This window comes from Anser brachyrhynchus (genome assembly GCF_964034855.1).
Source record: "Anser brachyrhynchus genome assembly, chromosome: 4".
Taxonomy (NCBI): domain Eukaryota; kingdom Metazoa; phylum Chordata; class Aves; order Anseriformes; family Anatidae; genus Anser; species Anser brachyrhynchus.
This window is the reverse complement of record NC_137698.1, coordinates 35126521-35150787: the sequence shown is the minus strand read 5'-3', so window position 1 is coordinate 35150787 and position 24267 is coordinate 35126521. Positions and strand designations below refer to the sequence as shown.

The window sequence follows — 24267 nt, the reverse complement described above, 5'->3', positions numbered from 1 at the left end:
GCATCAGTGCCTTGATTTTATATTACTATTTTTTATGGACTTTCTGCGGTACAGTTTTAAAGGTTTGGCAGAAGGTAAAATGACTGCATGGTTGAACACTGCTTTCACTACTTGTAAGGTGGTATATATAAGCCTGAGAGTCCTACTCCAGGGACTTTTTTTTTCTTTTCTTTGTATAGTATATGCCAAAATGAATCTGCAAATTGGATGAAATCTGTCAAAAAACAGATTATCATCAGTGGGTCTTGTAGGACTACATGTAGTTAAGGTTGCCTGACACTTCTCGTTTTAAGACCTCATTTTCTATTGCCTATAACTTTACCACACAGTAGCAGTTAGGGCTGAAATTTTCCATGCTGGATGTCTGCCTCAGGCTGAATTTCATTTTGCGAGTTTAAGAAAGTATCAGCTAGAAGTACTAAGCTTAGTGCAAAGTAAGTTTGTGAATAAGGGTAGGGAGAAACATGTTGGTTTTCCCCCGTGTTACATTTTTCACAGACATATTTGAGAAGCTCAAGAGCCTTCACACTTTGAGACAGGCCCTTTGAAGCATCACTGCTCTGATACCACAGATGTGCCTTTTGCCATCTCATACATTATCACTTAAAATTATAACGGATCACAGTATAAAACACTGAAAAGTTGCAGTCTGTACGTGATACGATTTGCAAAGGTTTTGGTGAAGCCTGGCAGCCAACCTCCGAAGTTTCCTTCTGCAAAGAGCACAGACCAGGGCAGAAGGTCTGAGCAAAGCTCCAGCCATCTCTACCAGGCGCCAGGCGATGCCTCGGCACAGGGACTCCACACAGAAAACCTCCATCATGCTCTCGTGCAATGTAAAGGAAAAGTTCAGAGGGAAGGGGAATAAGGCACAGGTTGCAAGAGCAAAGAGCCACCAGGAGCTGAGAAGAGTGAGGAAAGGAGTTTGGGAAGGTAGTGGACTTGGAAAGAGAAAGCCTCCCCACAAAAGTAAAGCCAGGCAGTGGGACAATGGAGAATGGCCAGGAGAGTCTGACAGTGTGGGAGCCGATGACCGAAGGAGGACAAAATTACAGGGAAAAACAGAGGCAAGTGCTGGCTAGAAGCAGAAGGGACAGGATGCAGATGGCTGGTAACCAGATAAGCAGAAGCAGGTGAGAGGAAAACCACCTGGGGGCAGAAAGTCAAGAGAACACCTCTCTCTACACTGTTAAGGTTGAAACCAGGTAACCTAAAACTTAATCCCCCTAGAAGATGGCACAGCCGCCTCTACTTTACAGATTGGAAACTGAAGTCAAAAGAGAATAAGACCAAAAATATTAAAAGCCTCTACTAATGCACTGAGCCTGACCTGTCACTCCAGCTCTGCCCATGAGCTGTCACGGCACCTGGGACCTCCTCTGCTGAGGCTGCCTCAGGGGGTGAGCACGAAGCAGGCCTGCTGCCACCTCTGCTGCTCTCCTCAGACGTGGGGAAAATGGCTGGTGGCAGCCACAGAGGCTGACGGAAGCAAGAAAGACCCCCAAAATATACTGTTTGGTCCCCAGGTTGCTTTTACCAGATGGCTGTATTACCTGACAGTGATCGGTCAAGTACTTCACCTCTCCCCCGTCAGCCTCCCCTCCAGGGAGGGAGAACAGAAGTTGTGGCAGCAGCTCCGCAGCACCTGGTATGCTCCCTCATAACCCACAGCTCTTCCTCAGGAGTTTGAGTAAATATTTACCTCAGAAAACAGACAGCAGTGACTTCATTTACATTGCCTACCTCACTAAAGCTTTGCAGGGGGAGGAAAGGAGGCTTCAAGGTCCCAAGCGTGCTCCATGCTCCCACTCCCCAGGTGCCCCCCGGAGTCTCCACATGGTGAAGCTGGGGGCAGTGGGATGCCCACCTCACAGCCGGTGGGAGTCTGGCCGGTGCTGCCCATCCTGTTTGGGCAGGGGGTAGCCCAGGCCATCGCAGTGGCCACTAGCATGATTTCCCACACACATGGAGCTTACAGTGGTCAGAAGGGGTTACCAAATCATCACAAAAATGTTTTGTCTGGGGAGCTCCAGCACGGCAGCCACGCATCGCAGCTACCTTACGCTCCTAGAACAGACTGTGCCAAGCCTGGCAATGTCTTCCCGCACATATGACTACGTTGACTTTAATTGGCTGACTGGCTCAGTGGTTTTGGTTGTTTTGACTGGGTAAACCTGTGACATGGATTGATCTACAATTAAGATGAACTTTAAAGATAAGCGTTCATGTTAGGTGGTAAAGAGGGCACGTGCTGCTGCCTGCAGATGAGGGGGCAGACTCCGTGAAGAGGCAGCTTCTGTGTCGGTGGCGGGTTTGAGGCAAGTGACAAGAGAGGCTCTCTCTGCTCAGCCTGTGATTGCTGACCTCTGCTTTTCCTCATTAAAAGGAAGTGGTCAGTTCACCCTCATCATCAAGCAATAAAACATGACAGGGAGTGGTGATTAATGCGCTGCTCACAAATACAGTCAGGCACGAGGAGGCACCCGCAGCGTTGGGCTGCTGGCACTTGTAAAAGGCCATTAGTTATAGTTGTGCAAAATGAAATTAACCTAGCTAATCAAGCACTGAGAAGCCATGGTTTTGTTGAGGGTCAAGGGTTCCTAGCAAACGAAAGGTAGAGTATGCTTACAAACCATGAAAGGAGAGGAAAAAAAAAAAAGAAAAAAAAACCTGACAGGCTGATTAATGAAAATGGATACATACGATAAATCTGACCAAACAGTGAATAAACACAGTATCTGCAGTGCATATATTAAGAGAGAAAAGTTCACATCTTAAAGAAAGAAAGGGAAGCAACAGATTGACTTCAGTCATCACCAAGTTTATGAGCAGTCTACTAAAACGTGCTACAAAATAGCTGTTGCACTGCTGCAGGTTACCCTGTTTAGACCCCTTGTCCCCCGAATCCTTTTCGACTGCCCTCCTCTGGAGACAGGCTTGCTATTTTTACTCCTTTGCAGATCCAGCCACATGGCTCCCTATGTCCTTTAGACTGAATTTTGGCAGTGCCTGGCTTATCACGCATATTCCTCACATTCTCAGATGGGTTTGCTATTTGTAAACCCTTCTCCTACCAGACCCTTCAAGCCAGAAAGCTGAGGAAACGTGCAGAGCAAACGGTAAAAGCACAGGAGAAAAACACAAGCAAAACACACACAAGCACATGCCAGCACCTTCTGTGATGGGCCTGAACACCATGCGTCTTTCTGAACAAGTATCCTCCTCTTACTTTAAATCTAATCTTTCTTTACTGGTCTAGGCAAGTCTCACTTTAAGAAGTCACCTCCAGCTCCAGGAGAAACATGGGAGATAGGAGAAACACTTTTTGTGGCCTACTCTGTGCCCCTTTCTGGATGCTTGAGGCCAATCTCCTCTATGTTTCTGGTTTCAGCTGAAATCTTAGTTTGCCCCACATCTAGGTGGAAATAGTTTAAATTCTAAGCATATCCCTCACTTCCTTCAGTTGGCAGACAATCTTCATTTTAAGTGAAGCCTCCAAGAAATTCACGTGCATACTAACTTTTTGCATATGGACTTAATACCCCTACCCTACCTGTAAAGCAATACTTCAGCTCTGTCTTTACCTGCTGAATCTAAGCAGGCACTTTTGCTTGTAGAGGCACACATAGCATTTTCCACTTCTTTTCTTGGTGGCCTTTTATTCTTGCATGGTGAATTTGTTACTGAGGACTTCAAGGACAGAAAGAATGGTGACAATAGCAAGTACTTCCACCAATTCTTAGTAGAATGGCAATAGAAAACACAGTAAGAGCAAGAATAGCAATAGGAAGCGCTGATATGAAAGTCAGACATGATGTTGTCCATCAGTTCTCTATTTCTGCAACATTTTCTAACCTGTGGAAAAGTGGATGCTAAAGTGAAGCAAGGATCTCCAAATACTGTTCAAAAACCCTGTCATGTCTTATCACAAAACTCTTTGAGCATGTACTAGTACATATGTTTTGCTTGTGCTTTTATGTCCTTCACCTTTTCATAAGCTTTCCACAAATGATCTTTTATTATTAAACAGTCAAAGATCTCCTCGTCATACTTCCTCATCCTGCTTGTGAATGAATAATTAACATGGAATAATGGTAGGCGTTCTTTCTAGGCTTGGGATTGGATTCCTTCACAAAATAGAAGTGCAAGAAGGAAAGATGGAGCTCAGAGTAACCACTGTATCCAAGTGCTTACACTATTTTCCAGCACCCTAGTTTATATCATAAAGCTGTATGCAATGCTGCTGTATTGAAACATTCACATAATTGTATGCAATTGTACTACACATATCTGCTGTAACTGACAGACTGGATGCTGCCCTACATTCAGCACAGAGTACCTGCATGATGACACTGCAGAAGTGTGAGAATATAAAATATCAGTTCTAGTTCCAAGGCTCTATAAAGCACTTGAATATCTAGAATTCTAGAAGTGTGCAACTTGTAAGTTCTTAACAGTTGTCCTCTCCCCAGACAAATCAATGTACAACCTCAAGGAAAATTTCATTTTTGAATATGACACCATCATTGCAGGAATAATGTCATATTGTTATTACTAAAAAGACTGCAAGTAAAAGACATTACTGTTAAATAGGTTAGTGTCTTTTTTTTTTTTAATTTTATAAATAGTTTAGTATGCTAGTACACACAACATAAGAAGTACTTATTATTAATTTTTCCCAATAGTCCATCATTATCATTCTGTTGTATCAGAGAAAATTAGTACCTATCACTTACATAATTTCAAGCAGCATTGTTAAGAGTGGAATTTGCATGCATGATATGGTGTATAGGCTAACACAAGTCCATTTGCTAAGTCCACGTGGTAAAATGAATGAATAAATAATTGAATGCTTAGCTCCAAATATGTAATTACTTTTAGAAAAAAAATTAGAGCACAAGTCTGTGAAAATACATATAATAATACTCATCTACAGCTAAATACCAGAGACAAAAAACGTCCTTTCAGAAATGGAATGATACAGTTAGGTTCCTAAAATGTTTATAGAAAACTTACATAAAGGCCTGAGTTTTGAAAGTACAGGACTATTGCAATTCTTCCCCACAGGCATTAGCTTTAAATTACAGCTGTTGTCCCAGCCCAGTGAAGAAAAGCCTAAGCAGAGCACTTGTGCAGAGCATGCAAAAGGTTTGTAAACCTTCAAACTGCAGTTAAAATTATTCCTGTTAGAAGAAGTTACAGCTCCATTTTTCTGATCTGTTCCCACACACAGTATCATACAGTCTCTCCCTAAGAAAGTAACAATATCTTTTTTAATATCATCCATCACCCTGCTCTGTAATAAGCAGTGCTGTTCTGACGTTGCAAGAACTGTTTGCCATATGTCTACTTCCAGCACAGCTTTCTACCCCAATACATGAGTTGCATTATTTATTTGTTACATGTAAAGAAACGAGGGAGTGGGCTTTGCGACACTTAAGTATAAAACACCAAGTCCAGCGCTTTTCTTTATTAAAACGCAACAGAAATGAACTTCCAGATGAAGTAAAACGAATAGCTGGATACACATGAGAAAACTGCAGTCTAGCTCTTATGCCTGGTAATAGAATGACTGCAAATGACTGGAAATAAGTGGATATGGATTTCAGCAAGAATCAGAAAGAATTACAAGCAAATGAATTAATGCTGATAATAATTACATCTTTTTCAGGAAAAGGTATGAAACATTAAATTATATTCCACAATATTGTGTTTCTCAGAATAGTCAGCAACATCAACAACAATGACTTTTGTTAGCATCTTGCAAGAACAGTACCAAATGTTTCAAAGAATCCCAATTTTCTTGTAATGCAATGTTATACTGTTTTCTGCTTTGTGGGCATCAGGCTGTATTTTAAAACAATACATCTGCCATTATATTGCAGTGGTTATTTCCATTTTGGTACTTTTTCTCCCCCTGTGACTTTAAAGTCAGCCTACATTCTAAACTTGTAAAACAAATTTCTAAAATATAACCTTCCCACATTTATTTTCTGAGGCATTTATTTAGTACTGAATTTCTTCAGATAATCTTTACCAGGCAAGAGTCATTGAATAGTTTCAATAAACATAAAAGCCTACTGCCTAAAACAATAATTACATTATAGATTTCTGCTCTTATTACTGGTCATCTGATGTACCACTGAAGAAAATCTGTAGATGGATTTTATATATCTATATATATATATTTTTTTTTTAATCGGAAAAAAATATCTGTTAGGAGACTCAGGAGTCACTCTTGAGAGAGGCAGAATACCATTTAAACTTGACAGAGCCCTTTAGTCTTTTTCTCCCTTTTGCAACCACATATTAACTAGCTGAATGAGTCAGTTCAATAGATTCATGCAGAAGCTCGAGTTCCTCTTACAGTTAACTGGAGTAACTCTTGGCTGTTCCGCACTCACTTCCTTTGGACTGAGCCATTTACTTTTCTACTAAAAGACTACAAAGCCCATCAACAGAAAGCAAAACAATTTCACAGAGCAAAAATCCTTCAGAATCAGAGACATTTTCTAGATGAGAATCAACTAATTCCAAAGCAGATCCACTTGCTTTGAAAAGCAACAGTGGAGGGAAACTCTGGAGCAAGGCAGACTTGCCCTGGGAGGTATAGGATCAGCCTAGGGAACATCTAAATAGTCAGAACACCATGGGCTGCACCCATAAGCATCAAGAGAACTGTCTGGTATCATTAATAGTTTATCTGATTATCTTTGATGAAAGGTCACGGCAATCAAGTGATGCTCCCAAGGACTGGAAGGACGTAACCATTACTTCTTTCTTCTACATCTCCGTTTTTATGACGAGGTTGATCAAGCACTGGGACAGGTTGCCCAGAATGGCTGTGGAGTATCTATCCTTAGAGATGCTAAAAACCCAGCTGGACATGAAGCTGAGCAACCTGCTCTGAGCAGGAGGGTTGGACTCGATAATCTCCAGAGGTCCCATCCAACCTCAGTGATTCTACAATTACATGATAATGCTCTCTAATCTGGACAAAATTAATCCATGCAAAATGATGCTCTTTTCATAAACCTATGCACAGTCTCTTATGGTCCTACAGGCACAAAGTGATTAAGGTGCACCTTCCATATCAAAGAAATGATATACATGACAGTAAACGAAGTGTTACACAAGGAAGCTTGAAACAAAACAACAGAACACTCGGTACAGCTTCTAAAAAGAAAAAATGTACTGTGAAACATCTGCAACGTACTCATAAAAGACCCTAAGTTAACCGCATCTTACTAATGTGTTACAGTAACCTGTGCAAGCAACTTATACAGGGCAAAGATTAAACTGAAATATTAAACATGTTGGGATGTATGAACTGTATTAAACTGTGTGAACAAAAAAGATAAGGAAGGATTAGTCTGATGAACCCTACAATAAACTCCCTCTAATGCAAGTATCGGTATGTACTAGAGAAACTGGATTACATCTTCCCAGATTCACTTCCTTCAAACAGCTTAGCACAGTTCCTAAGACCTTGAGGAAACTTGCTACTACCTAGCTGCATGTAGCTTGCCTCAGGAGGAACCACCATCACTGATGCTTCTTGCACAAGACCACCATGTAAGAACCTCATTCAGGTTGCAGTTGCTGAACATGTAAGAAGTCCCAGACTTCTGAACACCACAAAACCTGAATTTTGATCACCACAATGGATTAACAGAAGTCTCTAACTACATTATGTTTTATGTTTATACCATTAAGTCTCTCTCACTTGCCAGACCTCTAGCATACCCTGTGGACAATGTGAATGATGACAGAGGATGAATCAGGACCACTAAGGCAAGAGGCCTCCTATCCTTCAAATCCATGTTTGTTTGCTAGTGGAAAAAAAAAAAAAGTACATAAAGTATTACAGAGATTTAAAGAAGAGACAGAAAGAGAGAGATGAGAAAAAGTCAATGCCTGAGGCAGTTGAATGGTGCCCTAGAGAACTGGATTGCGTCTCCTTCTTTGCTGTGGATTTATTTTGTAATAATAAGCAAGAAAATCATTAATTATATTATCCCTGAATTCATTTCCTGAATATCCAACCAGAGATCCAGAGTCTGATTTGCAGTAGTTTAAGCAATCATAGCTGCAACTAAAATCAATGTGAATTGCACTTTGGACATATTAAGTTCTATAAAATGCCATGTACTTCTGCCCCCTGTGGTTCTAGATATCATAAATCAGGAACCCCAAACCAGAGGATACATCGGGACTTAATCTGTATCTTAACTCCTTGACTGTAAAACAGGGGTAATAACCACTCATCTTATCTGGTATTGCAAGGACAAATTAAACAATATTTATGAGGCGCTGGGACACTATAGTGATGAGCACCATACAAAAGCTCTGTAAGAAATGAGCAATTAAGTCTTCTGAGCAAGGGATGAATAGCAATCAGCAGTGAAGGCACAGGACCATACATTGAGCAAGGAGAAGAATACAAACTATTGAAAAGCTGTTCATTAATTGAATGTTATCCAATCTGTTCAATAAGCAAGGCAGAGGTCTCATGGAAAGAGTTGTGTGTGATCATGTCATTAAGACTGAATTAGAAAGCATTACATGTGGTGCAGATGAATAAAGACCATGCAAGCCACTAGTATTCATTACTCTCACATTTAGTTGCAATTTTGCAACCCCCCCACCCCCCCAATGTATTTTTAAGAAGAAAATTGGAAAAGAGCAAGCAGCTCAAGAATTGAGAAACTTACCATTAGACCTCATATAGAAGCCCACACAGAGCTGCAGAGAAGGGTGGTAAAGGAGAGAACAACCTCCTGGTGCCCTCACACTCCCAACTGTGAAACAGGCAGAGAAAAGGTCTGCCCCTCAGCTCAGCAACCAAAGAGCAGGAAACGCAGGTGAACTCCTCTGCCCTGTGCGCACCAAACAGCCCCACCAGTTACACCTGCAGTAACCCAGCACACATGCAGCATTTATTAACGCACACACCACAACTGCAAAAGAATACACACAAGCTGCTGGTCCAGAATTACCTCTTATAAATTCTACTTATTTTCTTTGTAACACAGACTTTAGGCTTCGGCTGCACCCACTCTGCAGACACAAGCACAGCTGCATGCAGTGTACACACTAGTTCACGTACCGGCTGCTTCAATGGTTGTCCAAACCTCTGCAGCAGCTCTGCAGTCAGTTCAGAGCTCCCTGTCACAGTGCCAGCAGCTCCTGGCATCCTTTCACCTGACATTTGAGGAGGCTGACTGTAAGCCTGCTTGTTTATGCTTGCTCTTCTAGTGGGGACAAGGTGCATGCAAAAGCCCCGCATCATCATCACCCTTGAAATGGGTGGGAATGACCTGACTGACCCACATTCCCTTTCTTAGGGACTGGGGTTTGGCAAACTCAGCCATGAAAGACAGGACCAAACAATTGCATTAAAAACATATTAAAACAGGTAACAGAATTGTCTCCCTTTAAATAACAAACAGCTGTGGACTTCAAAGCTGACCATGTGTCATTGTCATTTCTAAAAAACTGACAAAGCTGCCTCAGACTGGGTGTACACTTCAAACCTAGCAGAGGCAGTTCCAACCTTCAACAGTCTAAAACTGTGCTATAAAAAAAAAAAAAAAAGGCTGAAATGCTGGCTTCTTTTAAGGCAATGGGAGATTTGCCATTACCTTTTCCCACTCTATTTATATCCAAGATGCTAGCAGATGCCTTGTTCCCTCTGTCTATACCAGACAGATCTGTATGTACATTTTATTTCACTTTTTTTTTTTTGGTCTGGAAATTGTTTTCCCACCCTCTTATTTAAAATGAGATTAGTAGATACAAAAAGATGCTTTGTTTCTGGCTTTATGCATTTTTATATTTATCTTGAGGTTTTACTTGCTTAGAATTTCTTTCAGCCACAACATTGCCAAATTTCTTATTTCTAACATTGTTTTGTTGAAGGTAGCTTGCAGGATCCCCTTTTGGCTCTTAACTACTTCACCTGGAAGAGCTTGTTCAGGCTCTAAAAAATTTCTGAACCTCAAGGGTTGCAGAAGAGAAGTGCTATTTGCTATAAAAGTGTGAATTATAACATTGCTTCGATAGACTGCCAAGGCAGGTAGATAACACCATTTTATAAAGTGGTATCTCTTCAGAAGCAGTACCATAGCTGTAAGGAGCTAAAACTTCTGACTGTTTTATGGTATTTGATATGCTTTATGCTGTTTGATATCAAGAATCTTGTACATGTATTTATGGCCTATTGCAAACCCCAATTTCAATGGTAGTTCATGCTTTCTGTTACCCGTTTACAGTCATATTGTACTTGAGGTTGCACGAACCAGCAGTACAATATCAAAGAACAGTGTCAGGCTAATCACAGAAGATTTCTCAATAGCCAGGCTCTCACTTGAGGGAATTATCAGCAAATAAAACCAAGCATGAGGCCACTTGACATCATCTACAGGTACCTGCAGAAGCTTAGCTGGATGGCACGGAACTGTCTCAAAAGGACTTTACTCTTGTGAGCTTGTTTGTGAACTCAAAATGAAAAAAGTTATCTCAGGAGACAGACATTCACCTGCTACTACAACGAGAAAGCAGCTCTGCCTTACACAGGATCTGAGCACTTTATATCAACTTTTAAAAACTGGAGTCCTGTACCCCTGTTAGGATCTGAGTATCCAACACCATTACAAGTGGAATATCCTACAATATATTAGTTGGTTCACCCTTTCCTTTGCTACTCCAATTTCTTTCATTTCTGCAGTCAGATCAACTCTCCAGCCTTACCAGGACACAATGGCAACTAGAAGAGACCTCTCTGGTTTATCCTTACTACCAAAGGTCACGTTATACAACAGGTACATCTCTTACACTCCATTTCAAAGCAGGCACTTAAATCCTACCACCTCCCTTTAGGAGAACGTCCCTAAATGTCCCTCTTTTTGACGGTTTGCAGCACTTGAAAATACCAAACTAGTTAATGTCAGTTTTACCCATTTGCTGTTATTTCAGTACAGTTCTTAGTTCAAAATAAATTCTTCTCCCTCTCAGTTGTCTATTCCTCCACTGTGAAATATTTATAGACAGCAATCATGTCCCAACCCAGACTCTTTTTGGGTAAGCTAAAAAAAGCTAAAAGCATTTAGTCACCTGACATAAAATAAATTTTTATTCCTCAGATCATTTCAGAAGCTCTCCTAATGTGTTTATCTGACTCTGAATCAAACTAACACACTGGTGACCACAGGCATACACAATACTCCATCATTTATACCATGACAGCGAATATTACAAAATGTGGATTTTGTATAAATATACTACACAAATGGCTCAGCCATCTTGGGACTACTGTTTAAAAGACAAAATTTCCAAGCAGTACTCTATCTACCTTCCCCATATGACCTACAGAAAAACAAACAAACAAACATTTTCTTGTTAAAGGAAAGGAAGCTGAAGTATTCAAGAAGGCACAAAGCTAATGGCTATGACATTTGATCTTCTATTAGCCAAAATATTTCTGGTTACCTTAAGCCACCATGCCTTCACAGGGCCACCCCACTTACAAAGACTCTGATCTACAATGATGGTACTCTGTGATGTGTTAAATAAATAAATACAAATTACTGCAACTCAGATCTTTGTTGTATCGTAAGAATGCCAAAATTACCCCTCTCTAATAAAGGCACAGAAAATAACTGCTTGAAAGACTGCATGATGCTTGGATTTGTGATGATGGAAGACCATTACCTAAGATGAACCAATCTTGCCACTGCATACATTTTCTGTTTACTGCAGACTGTGCCTGTGCAGGCTGGCTATAACATACTGACTATGGTACTTCATAGCTGAAACAGTCTAGAAATTAGTATTCATAAAACAAAGAACAAAAGACAAATGAAATTGTGCAGGAGCAGAAAAGTTGCACTCAGACCTACTAGCACTGTGTGTGCGTTTTTCAGCGTTAGACAGCAGCCAATATTTAAATTCTCATCCTTGTCCTTGTCCCTCCCTCTCTACAGGGAAGAGAGTTTTTGGAAAGGAGTATGTGCAGAGTTTTAGCTCTGTCTGTTGTAAAACTGTAAAACTGTTGTCTGTTGTAAAAACATTTTTTCAAAGCATTTTTCCAGCCATTAACCATCTTGTGGTTCTTTGTGGCACTGCAGCTGCTGACCTTATTCTTTGTTTTAAAACCAGGATGCTGTACCACCGAGATGGTCCCCAAACCTCTCACTTCCTTCCTGAAATGCTACCAGAATATGTTTGCTGTATTGGCATTACACTCCCCATTCAACACATCTCCAGTATTTATCCTTCAGCTTCAATCAGTTTGTCATGCAAGGGCACTTACTCGGAGAGCCACAAGGAAATCTCTTCCTCCCATTCCACCCCTCCCCACCTTGCAAATATTCAGTTATATGTTCTATCCTTAATTAATCCTTCTTAATTTCTGTGTGTGTGTGTCATACTTCTCTCTGCTTGCTTTTTTCCCCTTTTTGGGGTCCCAATGCAAATATTTCTAGCTCTTTCCTTCTACCAACCTCCTAAACTCTGAGCTCTTACTTACTAAAGTCAACCGCAAGAGCAGGAAATCAGACTGCATTTTACTGAGCAATACCGCCTGCCAGAGTGAAAAATAGGAAGAGTCCTTTTCATGTCTATGAGAGCACGGAAGGCTGGTGGCAGCTTCAAACCTATGATAACTTAATTATTTAAATTTTATTTTACACCTATTAACCATAGCATATCAAGTAGAGTAGCAGCTGCTACATGAATTTGACCAGCTCACTTGCCCTCAGCAGATCACCCATCTGCTTGCTCTGCACCTAATAGTTCTGTTTGATAGGTTGTAAAACAGATTCTTGCAACAGGTCAGGAACAAAGTCAACTTCAAATCCCACTTAGAAATCTCTATGAAAACATATGGACATCTATACTGAGTGATGTTGAATTTAGAGAGGTCACTGACCTTATGAAAGTGGATAAAAGGAAAATTGCAGCCTGTGACGGAAAAACACTGACTCCATTACAGTGAATGAACAGAAGAGTGGAGAGTGAAGAACTGTATGTATAATTAATTCTAGGGACACAGACGTACAAAATCCGTGGATTTACTGCAAAATGGTGGGGAAAATGCCTTTCTATAATGTATCAAATTCAGCTTCTGCAGCAAAAAAATACTGCTTCTTCATATTATCAATAAGATAGCCTCTCCTGTTCAGCAGTAATATTTTATAAAACTAACTAAATTAAGCAAATTATTCAAGAGCTACATATTCTAGCATTTAAATTTTCATACCTTGATTTTTTTCTGCCTCAATTCAAACGAAAAATTTTTGGAGACACACACAGAGGCTTTAGTTTCTCTGTATTTTCTAGCTAGAGGTGTAGAGCTCTGGGAAGTTCTTTCATGTACAGTGCATGGGAGAGCCAAGAGAAGATTACCTGTTTCTGAAAAAACATATTACGCATAACCTATCACTTTTCCTCTTGTGTGGCCTTTTGGAAACAGAGACTATAGAGCATTTCCAAAAAAAAAGACTATCCCTGGAATATCACACATCTGGCCCACTGCTAATTGGCTGCACAGTGCCTTGCTTGCCAAAAAACTGGATCTACCACTGAATTTTCAGGCTGGCGACAGCCTGCAATCCTTCGTGCTACGATGAGTCTGTGGAAGGCTGGTGGATCACTTCGGTTGTGGCAGTAAGACCAGCCTCGGTGCGTGGTACAGCAGACTCAGAGCTACCCCAGGTGACCGGTGGGCTGCACCCTCAATCCTGCGGCCCCAGCTGTTTTGTTCCTGTGTTTTCAAAGCAGCCGGGCACAAAGGGAGATAAGAATGCCGCTTCTTTTCCCTAACCTCAGCTTTGAGGCAACCTCAGCTCCCACAGCTGTGCAGAGTCTTTACAGATTGCTGCACACGACATTTCATCCCCTCTGGGGTTTCTTAGGAGGGTTTCTTAGTCACTAGGCTGCTCGCTGAGGTGCACAGCCCAGTCACTGCAGTCAGTAAGCTTTTAAGTAAGGTGTTAACAGCTTAGAATTTGAAAAATTTCCTTCAGCCAATTTTCCCTCTACTTTAAATAGGCAAATAATAAATGATCAGGTGAAAAATAAATGGAAGCCTAGAAACTTCTGTTGCTGTGACTACGTTTCTACCTCAGATATGGCAAGAGATCTACACATTTCTGACCTAAAATAGCAGAACTATGTCTAAGGCAAACCCTCTAGACAACAAAATCTGAAAATGACTGAAGAGATCACATCTTTCTATTCAAAAAAGTAAGGACAAGCTTCCCTATAACTAATAGGATGTAATTTGTTAATTCTTCCATTTTAAGTAGCCAAAAGTCTCTCAGCAAATATGCAAAATAACTGGATGACAGTCATTTTTGCTGTTGGCTTTACCACCATTTGGAGATGAAAAATGCCTTCCTTTTTTCTTACATTCAAGCCAAAGGAAGAATGAAAGATTAACTTTAGCAACTTAAGAAGTGATATAATTTTGATTTAGGACAGATTACCTCATACTTGTCTGGAACTTGAACAAATGAAGACTGAAAATGCAAAGCATACGCAAGAACAGCTGTGATTTCTGACTTCATGTCTTCTACTCTCCTTAGAGAAAGCTGGTTCAGTGGAAAATTAGAAGAGAAGACTGGCCAGGTGCTTGCTTTAGGTTCCCTCACAGTACAGTACATATTCAGCATATGACTTCGTTAATGAACATAAATCCAAGTTTAAATAACTCTATGATTGGCCCTATCTTCAAGTTAGAAAATCATACAGTGTAGTTATCCCATATGAACATGTATCATAAGTACACGTCTCAACCTTTACAGCAACAATTTATCAACATTTTTATTAGGGTTAAGGTGTTTTAGTGTTTGCAAGGCAGATCAAATTTATTTTAATAACACAATCACATTTCTTCATACCAGTCCAGAGTCCTGTTCATCAAGTAAGCCAGCAAAAAGTTCATGCTACTTGATATCAAAATTTTGCTCTTTGATAATTTATATCCCCATAATGAATTGCACCTGAAATTACTTTGGAACTTTCAGCAAAGAAGCCATTTTAGTATTTTTTTGGTCTATAGCTCTCTCTCTTTTTAATTCATTGCACTTTTCCTGTAAGTACCCCAAAATAAGATCGACTGGGAACCTGACTACCAGACTTATAATTGGAAATGTGAGCTTCAGCCTCTTTGTTGCTGTGGACTTTGTTTTAAATTTCAAGGCTTTTTTTTTTTTCCTATTATAATGCCTCTGTTTTATAGTATTTCTTAGCAGCACAAACCAATTGGCACTCAAAAGCTGTTCAAGGTGGGCTCACAACACTTCAGCAATTCCAGCTGAGACCATAAGAGCTGGATGGTGTGCCACATTCCCTTTCTCCAAATCTTCCTCCTCTCTGCTTCCATACTTTTTGACACATTTTGTCTCCCTGCCAGCTCTTTCACCTGAACACCAATTAGTCTCTCCCATGATTTCCACCCCACTACATCTTTTGAAGGACTGTAAGTATGTAACTTTTTAATCTAAACTAAGTAAAACTTTTGTTTATTCATTATAACCTAACAAACAAAAAGCCTCTTCCCTTTCAAGGAAAGAGTTACTCTATTCAAAGAGAGCAAAAACTGAAACAGAGGAGGTTCAGCTTCTGAACTTCTTCTTGCATGGGTGACACAGCACTGGCAGAGGTTGCCCAGACTCCCTTCCCAGAGATCTTCAAAAGCCACCTGGACACGGTCCTGGGCAACCTGCTCTAGGTGGCCCCTGCGGGAGCAGAGGGGTTGGACCAGATGATGTTGAGAGGTCTCTCTTCCAACCTCAGCCATTCTATGATTCTGTGAAAAATGCACCAGCCTTAGATACCATTTTTAATTAGAATTGGAGGTAATTTCTGGAAGAATACAATTCCTCATGCCACTTTCTACTGAAAAATGTTTAGTAGACCAAATAATAAATATGCATGCCTGTGTGTGCATGCATGTGTGGACATAAAATGTGTAAAATAACTGGAAAAATATACATAATTTTTTAAAAAGTCAATACACAGGATTACAGGGAAAGAGTGAATCAAAGTTGAGGAATCTCTTCTATTCTTTTACTATAATCTTTTAGAGAGGGAACAATTCATTTTTACTCAAATAAATAAGCCACAGTATTTATAAATATCCCAGAAAATTGTACCTATTTCTGTGTTCACAGAGGAAGTATTACTGTTTCTTTGTAATAAAGGCAAGGATGCAGGCACTTAAGGAAAGAACATAGCTGTAGCTCAGAGCTCAGACAAGTATGCCCAAGATCTACACTTAAGGTAGTGCTTCCACTTTGATTTATACCATGCACTGAATTATCATACTTTTAAAAACATCTTCATGAACTTTTGGTACACCACAGTAATTGTTACAAACATTCCAATTAAAATAGGGAACCTCAAGATGAGTGGTTTTATTGTCTGTGCACCCAACTGAAGAATTTAGGATGACTTTAACAAATATTTGTTGTTACAAACCTACCTGCACAAATTTTTATTCGTGTTGATAGTTTCAGGATGTTTACAGCTAAAATGTATATTCTGTTTTTGCTATGACCTCTTCTGACTAATACGCTACAACATACTTCTATGCACTTTTATATAAACATAGAAAGTACGAGACAAATTTGTAGTGTTTGCATAACAACGTTACTGGTAGCATCAAGAGCTCACAGTCATGTGCTTACCAAGCAGAAGTCCAGACAGTGTTCAGATACCACATGTAAGAACCCATATGGAAATATAATAATTCTAAAAATATATTCTAAAAATATATTTTATGGGAATTTAAATCTCCCATCTCCAGTCTTCAATGAAGACAAGTTTGTTCTGTCTTTTGTTTTTTTTGAGCTTTTTTTTTTGTTTGTTTAACTTATAAACTTTCAATAATTACTGATAACTACATTTTAAAAATGTGTTTTTTTTGTCTGATTACAGAGTAATCCTTTCCTAATAACCTGGGCTTCTTAGGATTGGAAATGCAGTCTCATTGCTTTGTTAAATCCTAATGGCGATCCCCCATAATTTTTCATAAATGTCTAAAATAGGATAGGGAGGATAGGGATATCCATCAAAATATGTCGGAAAGGACATCAAAAATGAGAGGTATGGTAATTGTAGATACACAGTGCCTTGAAATTACAGTGATTTTAGACTGGGAAGAAAGCTTTCTTGGAAGGCAGGAAAGGAGGAAGGAAGATAAGAAAAGGTTCTACCATTTCACACAGTAGGTGTATGCCAAAAAAAAAAACCAAACCACCACTGCCACCACAATAAAAAATGCCTTCACAATTCAAATTTCACAAACTTAGACCTGGATATGCAAATGTCCATCCATGATGTGGCATGGAAGCACACAGAGGAAATCATTTAGTGAAACTACATCAAATTTTCCAGTTCAAGTGCTACATTAAGGAACTAAAACTTCAAACAAGAAGTTAGAGAATGAAGACTTCAAGGTCAGCTACTGTACAACAGTAAGAGAAAATGCTTTCAGAAAGGGGGGATGTCTTTTCCATGTCCTTATAACTTTGGGAAGTTTATTTCAATCAAATTGACACCTTTTGATGATAGATGGAGAAACAGATTGATAGAGAGGCATTACATGAGGTCTTGACTTCAATGACGCACAAGCTCTCAAGGTCAACTTAACAGTGAGCTATATCCTCACAGCCACCAGCAGCAGATTCAGTGACAACAGAAGTAATTAATCACATGATACACTGCCTCACTCTTCTCAGCACAAGCTGGACACCATACTGAGAGTTTATTTTCTTCCTTCTAGGTTTTTCTTCATCAAAATAAATCAGTAATTAAAAACAGCTTGTTTCGTTAGTGGTTATAAGAACATCTACTATCAGTAATGATTTCAAAAAAAACCTATGCAGTATTTGTGTCCTTTGCATGCCATGAAGTCTTAATCAGGTACTAAAAACTTGATTTCTATCACTTGAAGAAATTGCTTACAAATTCTTTAAAGCTCTTACATATCCTAACAACCCAAGCCTACCAGAGATCCAGCAGCACTCTGAGTAATACCAACTTCTTTCTGTTAAGGTGCCCAGGAAAGACAAGCTACACCATAAATAACATAAAACAGGGAGAGGTCAGCTAAATACTTCTTTGATGACAAAGCTCTCAAAATACAGACTGCATGAAAAGTCCTAGTCCTTAATGAAGAAAACGACCATTGCAATGTCTAAGAAACGCATAATGATCAATTTGTGCACCCTCATCAATCTACCACAGTACTGTAAAGCTGCTTACTTCTCTTTTGCTGAAAGATAAAACATGATGCACTACTGAGTCCAAAGACCTGGAGGTACCCGAAGGTAGACAACTGACCTGAGTTGTACTGTCATATAAGGATGTCAAAATGATGAGACAATCCTATTCATCCTCCAGTACAGGAGATGCAGAAGTATGTTTACATCAATTGTGTTCATGTCTAATAGAAATTACAAAAAGCCACTTGGAGAACTGGAGGAGCTAAAGCTACAGCAGTAGCATAAAGTAAAACAATGCATTCTTTAAAAAATGGTGCAAAAAGGAAAAACATCCTGGCATATTCTACTTAAATTATATCACATGTAATTGGAGTCCATTCAACATTTTTTCTCAGATTAACACAGAAATTTATCAACAGCAGAAAACACATAGGAAAAACACGTATGTATATATATACACATATATTTCTATATAAAATTAACTGATGACATTTTACCTTGACTTTTTTTGCTCATGTTTTTTATTTTGCTTTCTTACCTTCTACTGCTCTCTTGAAGAAAACTTTACAGCTGCCACATGTAACTACCCCATAATGACAACCAGATGCTTCATCTCCGCACACCAAACACACTTTGGAAGGTCTCGAAGAACCAGTTGATACACTTCTCAATGAAGAGCTGGAGAAAAAAAAAGAAAAAAGAAAACAACAAACAAAACAAAACAGTTATGAATATTTCAAATCACACTGGCCACAATGCAAAGTTCAATTAAGAATTTATAACAGGTATATTTCTCAAGGCACCTAACAATTAGAAAACCACAACTCTTTCTTTCAGTGCCTGATTGAATACATGAGTTGCTTTAATTAGTAGATGAAATATTTTTATTGTCTGTTTTAAAACACCCATAATACATCAATGTTAATGTGAGAAGTTACCACAAGGGCAGTGGAATTTATTGGTAGCAGATGACTAAAACTGAAAATAAACAAACAAACCACTCTGGCAGTGCCCAGATAACTATAAATTTTCTTTCTGTTTGTTTCTTTGTCTCAAGCTCTTATAGCTAAGGTACACCTGTAATAAAACCGGTAAGACCATTTTATGAAGGAGCACAGCAAAATGGTATGCCCTTGCCTGATCACGTTGCTGCTTACCACTACAGTGGCCCTTGAGCCACTTACATTTCTGTAATTGAACAGCTTACTTCCAAAGTCGTTCTGAAGCCTTTTTATATTCTGCAAGTGTAAAATATCCTTCTATTTTACTGTAGGTGCCAGGAAAGCAGCCCTGGAGGTTTAAAAAGCATTCTGAAGTTTTGCAGACCAATGCATCTTGCAAACCCAGCTTTAACCATCTACCACATGCTTAAAACATGGGGCATTTTTGTTGTTGGGTTTTTCTCAACTGTGACTCTCTGAAAATATCTTTAGATAGTATTTTCCACTGGCAGCCCTAAAATACAGTGCTCTTCAAAACACAACTCAAATTTCATGATGCAGCCAGTCTCCTCCCTCCTTTCTTCCCTGGGGAACTGGAAATGCCACCCTAACATAATCGGCACGCTCAGAGAAACGTGCCAGATACCGGCGGAGATGAGAGCTTTGGATCCCTCCCACACCTCTGAAGGGCTGGGGAGAATCTTCCCTTCAATACCGTCTCTCTTCTCCAGGTAAACATGACCTCTTGCATTTCTTCACACGTTATCTCCCTGAAGCCTGTCAAGCAACTACAAAAACAACCCTGCAAAATTTTACACTGGTGGTGAAACAATCTGATCGTTCAAATTGCAGATCATGGGCTGTTTGTTGGTCAGCCACTGGGAAACAAAGTTCACAGGTAGTCTGAATTCAAACTTAAGATAACCAGCTCGCTTAAGAAAAATTCCAAGGATGCACCCTTTGCCTTTTTTCACTTTGTATCTTCCTTTAAAGAGCTATGCAGTGGCCAAACGATTTATCCAGGGGCACAGCAGGAATGTCACTCCAGATCAAGGACCCCAAGTCTTCTGGCCTGCAGCTTTACTTTAACATCCAAACCAAACAGCTTTTCAAATGACACCATACAGATGCTAATCAAAACGTTCCAAATAGTATTTCTTGTCTGCTTGCTAGTCTGTTAGGTTTACTAGTTTTATTCCTTGTGCTATTTATACTTTCATTACATAACTCAACACTACTTGATAATTGCTAGGTGATGGCATTAGCTCATCTGCCAGAGAGATAAAGGAAAGCCTCGCCAGATCTGCGTTACAGAAAGTTCTGTTTGCTCAAGTCCCAGGCAGATCTATGCACACGGGATGAGCATAGCTGGAAGGAAAGGCAGGTACTTCAGGATTTACCAAGACTGTGCTGCTATTCAACTCTGAATTTCAGCTCTGCATTTTGATTTGTTTAGGCAATGCATAGGACTCGGGTAAAAACTCCTTTCTCCCTCTAGCACTCTGCATGAAAAAATCAAGCCTTTCATTAAACAGAATTCTTCAGGAGGTGTCTGCTTTCGAGAGAAAATGTCAATAACCTGGAAAACTACCTCGTTGAAAATTCATTTTTCGCTCTTTCACTGCATCTGCGGTATTTTGTCTGAAAAAGGAAACATTTCAATTCTGACATACCACCAAAATATCTCAGGGCATTTGTAATTTTGCACGTTCGCATTTCTTCATAGGACTAGCAAAAATTTTCCAACCATATGACTACTGTGTTGTATAGTCCTACTACCCTGGACAAGGTCATGGTATTTTTGTTTCAATATCTAAAAAAGGTAATTCTGTTAGAGAGCTCTTATTGTGCAAAAACAGAGGATCCCACAGTATCACAGCAGTGTGTTTATACATGCACACATGACTGTATACACATACATATACGTGTCTTCTTTTCAGTTGAAAATAAATTGTGATGTAGGATTTGCAGAAGGTAGGAGAGGCTTTTTTTTTTTTTTAAGATACGAGCTGCCCCTTAAAATTCCACTTACACAGAATTAGTGGGTTTAAAAAAAAAAGCCAGTAGACACACTGAGACACCATTTGATCCATGACTATTATTAAATGCCTACCTAAGACATTATCTATAGAATATTTTATACAGTGCTTATCTAGACAAAGGGCTTGAATATAGCCGAAAGGTGAAGGTACAGCTTGAATGCAAAGCATGTATTCAGCTATTCAGCCACAGCACCACAGGTGGAAACTTAACATTCTGGAATAAAATTTAATTAATTCCCATACATCCTTTTAATCAGTTTAAAAGTGGAATAGGTTAAAACACAAATGAGGTATTTTCATTCTTAATAGGAGTATCCAACATGGAGCAATTCTCAAATACTCCACTGCAAAGGAACGTTGATATTAGCTGTCAGAACTCAAATTTCCTCCAATTTGTGCCAGCTTAAGCTATGATTGCCTTCTAATGCACAATGTTTTGCTTGTTTGGTTTTAAGATGTCTTATGTTCTCTTTCATCCACGCTACACCAAAATATTTCCTAATTTAAAATGTTGTTACATTATCTCATACAGGAGCTACAGTGGTGTTTGTACACACCTGAAAATAATAAAATACTGACTTCTGAAAATATGCTCAAATCATATTGCTAAACCTCAAATTAAATCATTCTCTCCATGGAAGCTATTTTTTTTTCTCAACAAAGTATGCATGGATGGTTACACCTTTTCCTCATGAATCTCTTACATTCACACTGTCATTCCTGTCTTAGAAACTTGACCACAATGAATAAGATTTGCATCAAGACCTGACTGGTGAGCAAATTCTCTCTCTGCCATCAATTCAAGGCCAGATATCCAGCTTTTATGACACTAACACACTTGATTCATTCTTTACTTTTATTACATGAATTACTTAATTAATCAGGATAGCTGTATATCTTTTAATTTGTATAGGGAGAAACACTAGACTAAAATAACCCCCTGCTTTGAAAATGCTTTTCACATATACTCTGAATTAAATATTTCCCTTTTCATTATTTTCTGCACTGAAACATCCCATAAGTTTCTATTAAGTAATGAGAACATAAATGAAATTTGGGAAAAGTTACTGGTAGGTAATGCTTAATAAATAAAAACCAGATGTTGATTATAACAGATATATGCATCAATATAAATCATTTTGGCTTTACTACTTTTTTTTTAAGCTCAATTTGAGTCTTAGCTCCAGATGAAAATCTTAGTTACAACGATCCAGACCATTTTGGAAATCTATCATTCTCTCTTTTGAAAATCCAACCAAGAACTGATACTATAAACGAAGACTGGGAACTTTACAACTGACTCCCTGGACAACAATTATCCTAGTGCCAAAAGTCTATTGGAATGACACCCTAAACCTAATGACACCTACGGGCCACAGCAGGATTGAGGCTTTTAGTGCTTGGAGCAAGTGAAAATGCTGCTTTTATACATTTGCACGAGTCCAAACTAGATACTAACACATATTGCTCTGCTAGTCACAGTTTTTTAAGCTTTCAGATAGTGGGCTACTGTTGACCTGGATTTCTTTCTGGTAGCCAGCAATCTATTTTTAATACAAAATGAAAACACAAGAAAGATGAGATGAGATGCCACATTGCTGGCTACTCATCATTGCTTTTAGAAGTCAGTGGTTTCCATAGTCTGATTAGGGGTTATTACTTTCATGCTGCTGTCACATTTCCAATGTGAAGAAGAATCAACCAAACAAAAAAAAAAAACCTACACAGCAGGATGCAGAGAAGAGATCTAACACAGCATACATATTTTATCACAACAATTTTACAGCCAAGGGCAGCATGGATCAGTTTAACAATGCCAAATGTATCTTCTAAATGATTTGTAAAATGGTCCCTTAGATGGCTCTGGTAACATTTGTCACGTTGTAGGGTATGTGATTAGGAATAAGCCTGATTTATTATCCTTAACAGTGCAAATGCTGGCAGTTAAATACTGACCTTGACTGGCCATTGCCATCAAGCTTATTTGTGTCTTTGCAAGTTGGCTTTAGGAATAGTTATATGGAGAATTAATTAGAACTAACAGATTTTGTAAAGAAGAGTCAATAAAACCACAGATAATCCAGCATTTTAAGAGCTGATTATATAGGTTATGATGCTTTTCAAACCAGATGTCATACTGGAGCACAGTTTAACCAAACGCCACCTTTCTGATGATAAAATGAAGTACTCCAAAGAAGCACAAGCCACAAAATGAATCCCAGACAAAAGTTTATGCTACGCTGTAGAGAGTATCTTTTTCTCCTTCCAAATATTCCCCTCAACCTTTCCTGGTCTCTACAGCTAGCATTGCATTCCTATGTGCTTGCTTTGACTCGTTGCTCCTCTGCTCAGCTCTCCTAGCCTCTTCGTTTCTGTAGCTCATCGTTCGCTCAGTCACCATAGCATGAGCACCTTCTCTTCCCATTCCCTCTGCTATTTTTGCGTGTGGTCACACAGACACAGTAATTTCATTGCCCAAGATAATTCCGGTAGTGATTTAGGAAATATTAAGCTGGTCAAAAGTTGTCCATGAGATTACTTGACCATCACACAAGGATGTTGACCACAACCTCCACCAGTGGCATGTACCATTCCCCGGATTTTGCTCCACACCGTTTTGTCAATACTGAGGTTTTACCAATGTAAGTTCTGCCTCGTGCAGCCTGATTTTCTTAAAAAGTTTCACTACAGGAATGTACCTTGGTTCTCTGCTCTAACTACTCACATAAAGCAGATTAGCAGACTGGAAAATGGTATTTCTTAAAATGTCAGACTACATAAACCAATCTTCTTGTCAGCAGACCAAGAAAGCATAGAGAAGGGAAAAGGTAGAGAGATGAAACAATCAGATTTTAGGAGGAGAAGGCAGTCACGTGGGACCTCGTGAATGTGGAGCTGAAGAAGGAACGCTGAAACCAAACCACCCCTAAGCCTCAGACCCAAACCTCAGAGCAACATTTACCCTCTACCTTTTGGCAGAGGCACACAAACTGCCAAATAACCTAGCTGCACATTCTGCTGAGTTTCTTGGGGCATTATCTTGCTCCTATG

The 24267-nt window shown here is 39.4% G+C and overlaps 1 protein-coding gene across 4 annotated transcripts in view; it reads right to left on the bottom strand.

Annotated features, from left to right (window-relative positions):
* NR3C2 (nuclear receptor subfamily 3 group C member 2) overlaps positions 1-24267 on the bottom strand; it is a 202663-nt gene that overhangs the window by 73189 nt on the left and 105207 nt on the right. For all 4 annotated transcript variants that reach the window (XM_080588624.1, XM_080588626.1, XM_080588625.1 and 1 more), the window contains exon 3: positions 18772-18911. In XM_080588624.1, the coding sequence (XP_080444750.1) occupies positions 18772-18911 (140 nt within the window). The remainder of the gene's footprint in view (positions 1-18771; positions 18912-24267) is intronic.